The sequence below is a fragment of the Bos indicus x Bos taurus genome, chromosome 11, assembly GCF_003369695.1.
Source record: "Bos indicus x Bos taurus breed Angus x Brahman F1 hybrid chromosome 11, Bos_hybrid_MaternalHap_v2.0, whole genome shotgun sequence".
In the NCBI taxonomy this organism is placed as follows: Eukaryota; Metazoa; Chordata; class Mammalia; order Artiodactyla; family Bovidae; genus Bos; species Bos indicus x Bos taurus.
The window spans coordinates 97,523,036-97,532,223 of NC_040086.1; the positions used below are offsets into that span (position 1 = coordinate 97,523,036).

Genomic DNA, 9,188 nt, shown 5'->3' on the forward strand with positions numbered 1-9,188 from the left:
TGGAATGGCACAGGAAAGGAGCTCAATGGACCCTCCCTATGGCAAAACAACAATTGGTGAAGATGATTTCTTAAGAAAGAAACAATCATTTAAAGTGTCTGGAGGTACAAATTAACTTATTTATAAAACCATAGTCCAGGCTATGTTTTTTTTCAGTAGTCGTGTATGGATGTGAGAGTTGGACTATAAAGAAAGCTGGCTTCCTTGTCTCCCTTGGGGCTGGGCTTCCTCCCTCCAGAGCCTCCTAGAGATGGCAGTGCTCTGAGTCCACAGGCCACTGACCTGGGCTAACACTGCAGTCTGCTGGGCTGTGTGCACTGCACCCACTCCCCTCCGGAGACCCAGCTGCCAGAGGGGTTGCTGGACTTTGTGGTCTGGTTCACTCGCTAAGTCGTGTCCAACTCTTGGCAACCCCATGGACTGTAGCCCATCAGGCTTCTCTGTCCATGGAATTCTCAGGCAAGAATACTGGAGTGGGTTGCCATTTCCTTCTCCAGGGGATCTTCCCAGCCCAGGGATTGAACCCCGGTCTCCTGCATTGCAGGCGGATTCTTTACCATCTGAGCCACAAGGGAAGCCCTTCTAGGGCTCTGACCCACTGTAATATTCCCATGTCACCAATTTCCTCTTGAGGGAAGGGTCTCCCAGAGCCCAAAAGAGTGCCCAGTGAGCCTGGCGTCCTGGTCTCTGAGACGCCATGGTCTAAGACACCCAGGCCTGTGGCCTCTGTGGCGCTGTTGGTCTTGGAGCAGGAGGCTGGTCCCTGAAACCCATCCTCGCCAGGAAGAGGGAAGGTCCCTTTAAGCCTAGCTTCGCATCCTAAGCTTGTTGCTATGTATGCAAGGAACTTCCTTAGCAACCACCTGGCCTCTTAAAGAGGCCCTGGAGTAGTGGTTGCCACCAGCCATGGCTCCTAAAAAGAAGGGGGCCAAAGAGCCCGAGCTCAAGAAGAAGAAAGGTGGCAAGAAGGATCCCAACCTGGCCAACAAGCCCATGGAAATGCCTATAAGCGAGGAGATCCGAGAGTTCTACCACATCCAGATCCGCGACCTGGAGGACAGGCTGGCCCGGTGGGTGGGCGGGCAGGGTGGTCCTGACAGGTCAGGGAGTGACTCACAGCTGGCCACTGTGCAGGTTCAGTCGGTGGGGCCCCTGTGTTCTGGCCTCCCAGGGGATGTCCAGACCCACCCCCCATCCCTGCCTCAGTTTCCTGGAAGATAACATTGGGAGGCTTCATGATTTTGAAGAAAAATGGATTTCTTGGCCCCATCTTGGCTCCCAGAGTTTCCAGGGGCCCAGTGCCTAGTTAAGAGCCTAGCCCATCCCCAGGCAAGGACTACGTCCCTCCTGCCTCACAGTTGCCCCCCGGGACCACACATTTTACGTAAGAGGGCAGAGTTCAATCGGAGGGACAAATTGGAGATGGCAGCCCCCTGGCAGGTGGGTGACCATATGCCCCTCCTCCCACCTGCCCCCCACCACCCCCCAGTGCCTGTGCCGTGATCCCCTGAGCTATAGGCCCCAATGGCTCTTCCAGCTGCCAAGCCCACTTGTCCACCAGGGCTGTTTTTCCAAATGTAAACAAGGAGGGCTGTGCGAGGTGGGTGGTGGTGTGTGGAGCGGGGGATTCTCTAACTCTCCTGAGACATGCACTTGCCCACTTTTCTTATTCTTCCACTAGTTCCTGGCCCAGTCTCAGGATGACCCTCAAAAGACACACCCCTTTGGTGGTGGCTCAGATGGTAAAGAATCCGCCTGCAGTGCAGGAGGAGACCCAGGTTCGATCCTTGGGTCAGGAAGATCCCCTGGAGAAGGGAATGGAAACCCACTCCAGTATTCTTGCCTGGAGAATCCCATGGACAGAGAAGCCTGGCAGGCTACAGTCCATGGGGTCGCAAAGAGTCGGGCACGACTAAGTGGCTAACGTGAGGAGTCACATGTTGCTACAAATACTCACAGCTGATGTTGAGACCTTCCTGAACTGGTGCTCATTGTGTCCCTAAAACCGTCCCATGAGAGACGCCCTCTAGTCACCCCCATGATAAGTGGTGGAGAGACTGAGGCTCAGGGAGATAGGAAGGCACCCCAAGGAAGAGGCTCTGGGCCGGCCCTGGGCCCTGACTTCCCTAAACCTTGCTCCACAGATCAGGTCATCCAGCTTTGCACCCTGCACCATGCTTCCGTTCAGAAGATGTTGGTTGAGTTAGTTGTGAAGTTAAACATCTTTCCAAATAGTTTCTACCCATTATTCCATTGGAAACTAGAAAATTGCTTACACAACAACTCTTAAAAATTCACACGCTTCCCTCAATTTGGAAACACCAGATGGAATGTATTTGGGAAAAATGCATTTGAGAGATGGTTATTGGGCACTTATTATGTGCCAACTTCCTCTGCCAGGCCCCCCAAAATACAGAAATGCGAGGAGTCAGGTCTTGACTTCCCAGTGGGACAAGGGTCAATCTACAGGATAGCCCCAACGAGAGGACCTCAAATGCTGCCTCAGGGCCAGGAAGGCTCCACGGAGGCGGCAACACAGGGGTTCACTCAGTGAAGGAGGGTAGGGAAGATCACAGGTGCAGAAGCTTGGGCTTTGAAGTGTGATATATTAAGCAGGGCACAGAGCTGGCAGCAACCATTATGCTTAAGACCCTTAATTTTGGGGTATCAGACTGACTTGGGTTCAAGTTCTGATTTTGCCATTTACTAACTCAGGGATGCTTCATCCCTCTGTGCCTCAGTTTCTTCACCTGCAAAATGGGTATAATCATCATAGCCCCTACTTGCTTGGTTGTTGTGGATTCAACAAACACACTGAGTACCTACTACATACCAGGCGCTAGGTGTTGGGGACACAACTGTGAACGTTAACAGAGGCTCCACCCTCCCAGAGCTTACACCCTAGTGATGTTATGCACATAAAGTGCTGACCACAGGCATCAGCTGCGGTCACAAGCACTGACCAGGGGAGATGAGGCTGGAACCTCCAGTGCCCCACTATGGGAGGGTCCCGGGAGCAGCCTGACTGCCTGGAGGCCCCCTGGACCCCCGCCCCACATTTACCCCAGGTACCAGCGGAAGTGGGATGAGCTGGCCATGCAGGAGAAGCTGTTTCGCCAGGAGTTTGAGCAGCTGGCCAACAACAAGAAGGAGATCGTGGCCTTCCTCAAGCGCACGCTCAACCAGCGGGTGGATGAGATCGCCGACCTCAATGAGCAGCTCCAGAGCCTGCAACTGGCCAAGGAGATAGAGAAGGATGCCTTCGAGGCACAGCTAGCCCAGGTGCGCCACGAATTCCAGGAGACCAAGGACCAGCTCACCACCGAGAACATCATCCTTGGTGAGGGGTACTGGCCGGTAAGCCTACGGGCACACACCACAGCGGGTGGGAAACCCAAGGCTCTGTCTCTCTGGGCTCTCCCACTGTCTTTGTGACCTTGGGCCAGCCCTTCTCTCTGACCCTGTTTTCCCACCTGGGAAGTGGGGATGATACATATTCCTTGAGCAACAACAGCTACATGCAGCTTCCCACATGTATCTTCCATGTAATGGTCCCAGCAATCCTGAGGCAGGAAATACCATCACCACCTGCCGCTGGGTAGGTGAGGAAGCACTTCAAGAAGGTGGAGTGTCCTGCCCAAGGCCACCCAGCTGGCAAGGGTGGCTGTGCCTTTCAGCTGACAGCAGGAGTGCCTGATCCAGAGAAGGTGTTCAGAGTCAGAGGCTCTTGTCACTGTCACTTTCATGAGAGTAGAGAGTGTCAAGGGGGGCTTCCTGGAGGAGGTGGAGCCTGAACCAGGCTTCGTAAGACTTGGGGAGGAGAGGAAGGGCATTCCAGACTGACCCATAAAGGTGGGCAGGATTATGTGTGGGGACAGGGGACTGGCCCTAGTGGATGGGGAAGGGTGGGGGGCGTCATCACGCAAAGCCCTGCTGCCCCCACCCCCGGGGCCCTGCCCTCCCGAGGCGGCCCCTCACCAGTCCCGTGCCCTGTGGCGGGGCAGGGGGAAAGCTGGCAGCCCTGGAGGAGTTCCGGCTGCAGAAAGAGGAGCTCATGCAAAAGTTCATGTCGCTGGAGGACCAGCTGCGGAAGCAGGAGAACGAATACAAGGACTACGTGCACAACCTGGAGAAGAAGTCGGTGCTGGACAAGGACAGGTGGGCAGGCTGCTGCTGGGCATGGGACCCCTCACCGAGGCCAAGGACAGCCAGGTCTTCAGGCCTCCGACAGCCTTGGCTTCTAACTGGGCAGGGGGAACCATGCTAGCTCTCTGATGCCCTGACTTGCCATTCCTCGAAACTGTGGCTGATTTGGGGGGGCGGGGGAGTGGGTGGAGAGAAAATAAATAGGTCCCCAGTTCTCACACAAGCATTGGAGAATCCCTGGACATCCTTGTGCCACTTTTTGCGACTTAAATTATATTTAATGGTTCATCATACACGGACATGGTTCAAAATAGTACAAAGGGTCTATAATAAAGACCTCCTGCTGGTGGCCCTGGCCCCTCCTGTGGGAGATGGAGCAGACAGGTCTAGGTGCTCTGGGGACTCCCCCTGCCCGAACTGTGCCTCACCCCCACCCATCCTGCCTAGACTAAGAAAGGAGATCATCCAGCGTGTGAACATGGTGGCCACGGAGTTCCGCAAGGTGGCCACGAGCCAGATGTGGGACACAACCAAGCGGGCCATCACAGAGAACAACGCGGTGACCCTGCAGTTGGCCAAGATTACACGACAGGGCACGCAGCTGCTGGCGGAGAATGAGCAGCTCCGGGGCCACCAGGACGACCTGTGCAAACAGCTGGAGCTGCTGGAGAACTCCCAGAAGCTCATGGCCAGGAAAAGCCGGGGCCACCAGAAGGTGCACACTCCCGGCCCTCACCCCGGGGGGCTTGGCACGGAGAGCAGGAAGGAAACCCAGGGCCCTGTACTCGGGGCAAATACGGCCCCTGCAAGGGTGGACCTGGGGTCAGGGCATGGAGGAGGGCTCTGGCCCCCATCGCTGGTTTGTATTTGACTTGGAGCCCCCATCACTGGTTGAAGGGGAACCCAGCCCCGGGGCACCCACCCACACAGGTGACTTAACGGGTGCACAGCAGCCCTGAGGTAAGTCCAGTGGGTGCTGGGCTCCCAGGGCCCCGGCCAGCCTCTCTGGGGGACACGGGGCTGGCTGAGGGCCTGTGGCGAGGCCCAGAGCATGGCCACCTGCCCACACTGCAGGTCATCCTCATGCTGACGGAGAAGTGCCGCGAGCAGCAGCAGGGCATGGCTGAGGCCGAGCGGCTGCGCGTCCTGCTGGGCCAGCTGGAACAGGACCTCCTGAAGCAGCAGCAGGACAATCAGGCACTGAGGTGCGGAGCAGCGGGAACCCCTCCGTCTGTGGTCACGGGCCAGTGACTCCCGCTCTGTACAGAGGCCTGGAGGCTCTGTCTGTCACACAGGCTGAGGCCCGGGGCTGGCTGGAGAGAAAAGGCAGGGCCTGTTGTCCTAGGACGGGGAGGAGGCTGACCTGTCCTGTCCTGGGCCCAGGAACGAAAGAGACCAGCTGAACCTGCAGCTGGAGCGGCGGCAGGCCGAGGGGCAGCGGCTCCAGCAGCAGCTGAGCAAAGAGCAGGAGGTCCGGGCGAGCCTGGAGACAGCCCTGGCCCAGGCCACCTCCTTCCTACAGGACATCGTGCAGGTGAACTGGAAGTGGGTGAAAGTGGGGGGGGGCGGAGGGCAGCGAATCAAGGAGCAGAAACTGCCTGGAGACAAGCAGACCACCAGAGATGGCCAAGCCAGGCCCAGGGCCCATCTCTCCCCTGAGAGTTTCCTGGAAGATCTGTCTTTTTCTGATTCTCCAAGTCGAAGAGCCATTTGAGGTCTCAAAGGAGCTGGACAAAGGCCTCTGAGGCCCTGGAAGTCGTCAGTCTTCCCATCTGGAGAATGGGTATTCCACCACAGCCAGGGAATACTGAGATTAACAGGCACTGGGGTTGGAGTTTCCCAGCGGTGGATGCTGGGGCCACAAAGGGCCTGACCTGGTAGGCCCACCCATCCCCTTCTCGGCAGATGCAGCCTAACAAGGAGGACGGTGACTTCGACGTCATGTTCCAGCTGCAGCGCAAGGAGATGCTGCAGCAGTTGCTGCTCATGCTCGGCTCGGCCGTGGTCTCGAGCCCCCAGATGGCCGAGGCCCTGCATCGGGAGAGCCAGCCCTGTGGCCTGCCCAGGGAGGGGTGAGTGCATGACCCCGCATGACCCCGCGTGACCCCTATGGGACACGTCCAAAGGCTGTCCTCGGCTGAGCCGGGGCCGGAAGCCTGGCTCCCCGGAGCTGCTCTGAATCTCGGCTTCCTCGTCTAAGATGTGGAGGGGATGACACCAGTCCCCTCCCCACAGCCAGGGCAGCAGCACCCAGCTGCTCAGGACGGGGTCTCTGCTGCAGCAGCTGTCCGGCATCATACCCTACCGGCCTGGGGACCTGGGTCTGGTACCTCGACGGATCCACATCCCACCCAACCCTGAGGACCTCAGGCTGCTCTCACATACCACCCGCATGGGCAACTTACAGACGTACAGCAGCCCCGAGGTGAGGGTGCCAGGGGCCCCCAGGGACAGCCAGATGAGGGCCACCCTTGGGAGCATATCACAGCTCTTCCACACCGTAGCTGTGTGGCTCTGTGGATGTGGCTGGACCTCTCTTAAGCCTCCACTTCCCCACCTGTAAAATGGGCTGAAGAAAGGTGTGTCAAGGCCTCAGTGGACCCAGATGCGCCCACACATCCCCTGGGAGGGGAGCCTGCTGGACCCTGTGGGCCCCTCCTCCAAGGCAGGGGAGGGGTGGGAACCCCGAACCCCCCCACGGAGGCTTCAGCTTCTAAGCTGGCACCTTTATTCTTACAGATCCACACCTCTGCTCCTCAGAAAAGGTTCAAAAAGCTTAGTCTTCCTGAAGTTTCCCTACTTTCGAAGTAGGACACGGAGAAAAGACCAACCTTCTATCCTAGAGAAGGACTGTTCTGGCCACAGTCCCCGCGTTAGTCCACAGGCAGCCTGGGGCAGCCCAGAGAAGAGTTATATTAAAAAAAAAAAAGACCCCACAGGCTGGCGTGGCACCTCTGTGGGTGGGTGGATGGGCGCGGGCATGACAGTCGGGCAAACAGCCGAGTCCACCGGCCTCAGGGGCCTGACGAAGACTCCCGGCTCCGCTGGTGGATGTGGCCCAGGAGCAGGTCCACAGCACGCTCCAGCACTGGAGGCAGCAGCTCCTGCTCAGCAGGGGAGAAGCGGCCCAGCACATAGGCCTGCACTGCGTCCCGGTGGGTCGGCCGCCCGATGCCCACCTGCAGCCGTGGCATTGCCTGTGGGGGAACCAGAGGGGGCCCAAGGAGCTCTGGTGAGAAGGAGTGGTGGGAGCCCTGTGCCAGCCCACCCGACTCAATGCAGGATGGAGGGGCAGACTTACATTGGAGTTGAGGCAGCTCATACAGGAACGGACTCCATTGTGGCCCCTTCAAGGGATAGGAGGGGGCAATTAGTGCTTCCTTGGGTCAGCACCCTTCACCCCATCCACCGCCGAGCCTGGGGTCGGCACCTCTACCCCCACTTGGAGGTCAGCTTCTCTATCCCACCCTGACCAGTTCAGGGCCTCACCTGGCGCTTCCTCCCAGCTTCAGAGCCACTTTCCCCAGCGGCTTGTCCAGCTCATCGTGTACCAGGTAAACTTCCTCAGCAGTCAGTCCAAACAGCTCCACTTGGCCCAGGGAAACAGTGGCTCCGGTTACTACTGATCTGCCCAGGAAGGTTGTCCTGACTCTGGGCTCCCATGAGGAGAGGCCACAATTAACCCCACTTGGTGGTAAAGAACCCGCCTGCCAATGCAGGAGACATAAGAGACGCGGGTTCAGTCCCTGGGTTGGGAAAAATGCCCCCGGAGAAGAGCATGGCAACCCACTCCAGTATTCCAGCCTGGAGAATCCCATGGACAGAGGAGCCTGGGGGGCTATAGTCCATAGCATCTCAAAGAGTTGGATATGACCGAGCGACTAAACCACCACTACATATAAAGAAACTGAGATTCTCAATTTCTCAGTCACCCAAGGCCAGGCAGCAATTGGAGCTCAACAGGTACCTGGAGCTCTAGGTGAACCGATTTGCTGCAGTCCAGAATGCCCCCTCCGGGCCCCTCCACCCTCCCGGGTGGCACACACATGGGGCCCTCAACTTACCCGCCTGGGCCACACTGTGCCCGTTGAGGTTCATGAGCCTCCGTGGCCGGAGCAGGACCAGCTGGGCATCTCCGAGTGAGGCCTGGGCGAGGTCCGCGGCACAGCGCCGGTCGCGTTCCCAGCTCTCCGCCACCCCCAGCCGCCGCGCCAGCTGCCCCAGCACTGCCATGCCCACGCTGTGCCGCGTGCCAGGAAGTCCAGGGTTTCCCAGACCTGCCACCTGCGGGCGACATCAGGGAAACTGAGGCCCGACAACTCTCCCCATAATCTATCTCACAGCGCGCCCCCGCCCGGGGCCCCAAAGCAGAGGAAGGTAAATGGAAAACTGCAGGAATGGGTTAGGGCCACGAGGAGGAATCCAAGAAACTCCAAGACTCCAGAAGGCCAAGTGGAAGCGCCCCCCGGTGTGGGCGGGCAGGGCCCCCCGGTGCAGGAGCGGAGTTCCTGGAAGTCTGGAGCCCATCGAAGCATCTGACCATTTCTAGATAAGAAAACTCAAGAAAGGGGGAGAACTTTGCCCAGGAGACTGTGGCAGAACTGGAGCTAGGGCCCAGGAGTCCCTACGGGGCTTTTCCCCCAATCCACTCACCAGCCACCGCTTCCCCGCAGGCCGGGGTTCCAAAACACAGCGGCTCATGGCTCGACTCAGCCACAGCCCGGCGCGCGAGAGGCCAGGGAGCCCCATGCTGCCCCGTTTCAGGACGCGGACCCCGCCCCCTGACGTCAGCCAGCCCCCGAGCCAGTCGCAGCCGCCCCTAGCCGCTAACGCCCAATCCCGGGCGGGCCACGTGGCCGCCACCCTTCTGAGGGGCGGAAGTGGCCGGGCGGTGGCCTAGTCTGGGCGTCCCCGCGCATTCCGCGGTGCCGCGTCACAGTCTCCTGCGAGGTTTGTTGGGCTCGCGGAGCCCTTGTTTGACCACTGGATTGGGAAGGAGTGTGCCCTGTTTTGACCCACCCCTGGGACTCTGCCTCGCTGCG

At 58.8% G+C, this 9,188-nt stretch overlaps 2 protein-coding genes across 3 annotated transcripts; one reads left to right on the forward strand and one right to left on the reverse strand.

The window, feature by feature from the left end:
- The first annotated feature begins 587 nt into the window (after positions 1-587).
- Positions 588-7,075, forward strand: CFAP157 (cilia and flagella associated protein 157). The gene is made up of 9 exons (XM_027556336.1): positions 588-1,070; positions 3,069-3,340; positions 4,005-4,158; positions 4,594-4,861; positions 5,221-5,351; positions 5,530-5,680; positions 6,052-6,218; positions 6,382-6,571; positions 6,886-7,075. The coding sequence occupies exons 1-9, from the start codon at positions 907-909 to the stop codon at positions 6,955-6,957; spliced, it is 1,569 nt and encodes a 522-aa protein (XP_027412137.1). The 5' UTR covers positions 588-906; the 3' UTR covers positions 6,958-7,075.
- Positions 6,858-8,914, reverse strand: PTRH1 (peptidyl-tRNA hydrolase 1 homolog). Of its 2 annotated transcripts, none has more exons than XM_027556338.1 (5): positions 8,800-8,914; positions 8,211-8,430; positions 7,636-7,735; positions 7,448-7,493; positions 6,858-7,343 (listed from the first exon to the last, which is right to left on the reverse strand). In XM_027556338.1, the coding sequence occupies exons 1-5, from the start codon at positions 8,893-8,895 to the stop codon at positions 7,161-7,163; spliced, it is 645 nt and encodes a 214-aa protein (XP_027412139.1). In that variant the 5' UTR covers positions 8,896-8,914; the 3' UTR covers positions 6,858-7,160. The 2 variants fall into 2 exon arrangements, with proteins under 2 accessions (XP_027412139.1, XP_027412138.1); XM_027556337.1 differs by having other exon boundaries at positions 7,636-7,768.
- Positions 8,915-9,188: the final 274 nt, after the last annotated feature.

Bases quoted from the DNA above. Each gene is read 5' to 3' on its own strand.
- CFAP157 (XM_027556336.1), top strand. From the start codon at position 907: ATGGCTCCTAAAAAGAAGGGGGCCAAAGAGCCCGAGCTCAAGAAGAAG. The intron at 4,862-5,220 runs GTGCACACTCCC...CCCACACTGCAG, and splicing joins AAAGCCGGGGCCACCAGAAG to GTCATCCTCATGCTGACGGA. The intron at 6,572-6,885 runs GTGAGGGTGCCA...TTATTCTTACAG, and splicing joins AGACGTACAGCAGCCCCGAG to ATCCACACCTCTGCTCCTCA.
- PTRH1 (XM_027556337.1), bottom strand. From the start codon at position 8,895: ATGGGGCTCCCTGGCCTCTCGCGCGCCGGGCTGTGGCTGAGTCGAGCC. The intron at 8,431-8,799 runs GTGAGTGGATTG...TGTCGCCCGCAG, and splicing joins CTGCGGGGAAGCGGTGGCTG to GTGGCAGGTCTGGGAAACCC. The intron at 7,494-7,635 runs GTGAGGCCCTGA...TATCCCTTGAAG, and splicing joins AAGCTGGGAGGAAGCGCCAG to GGGCCACAATGGAGTCCGTT.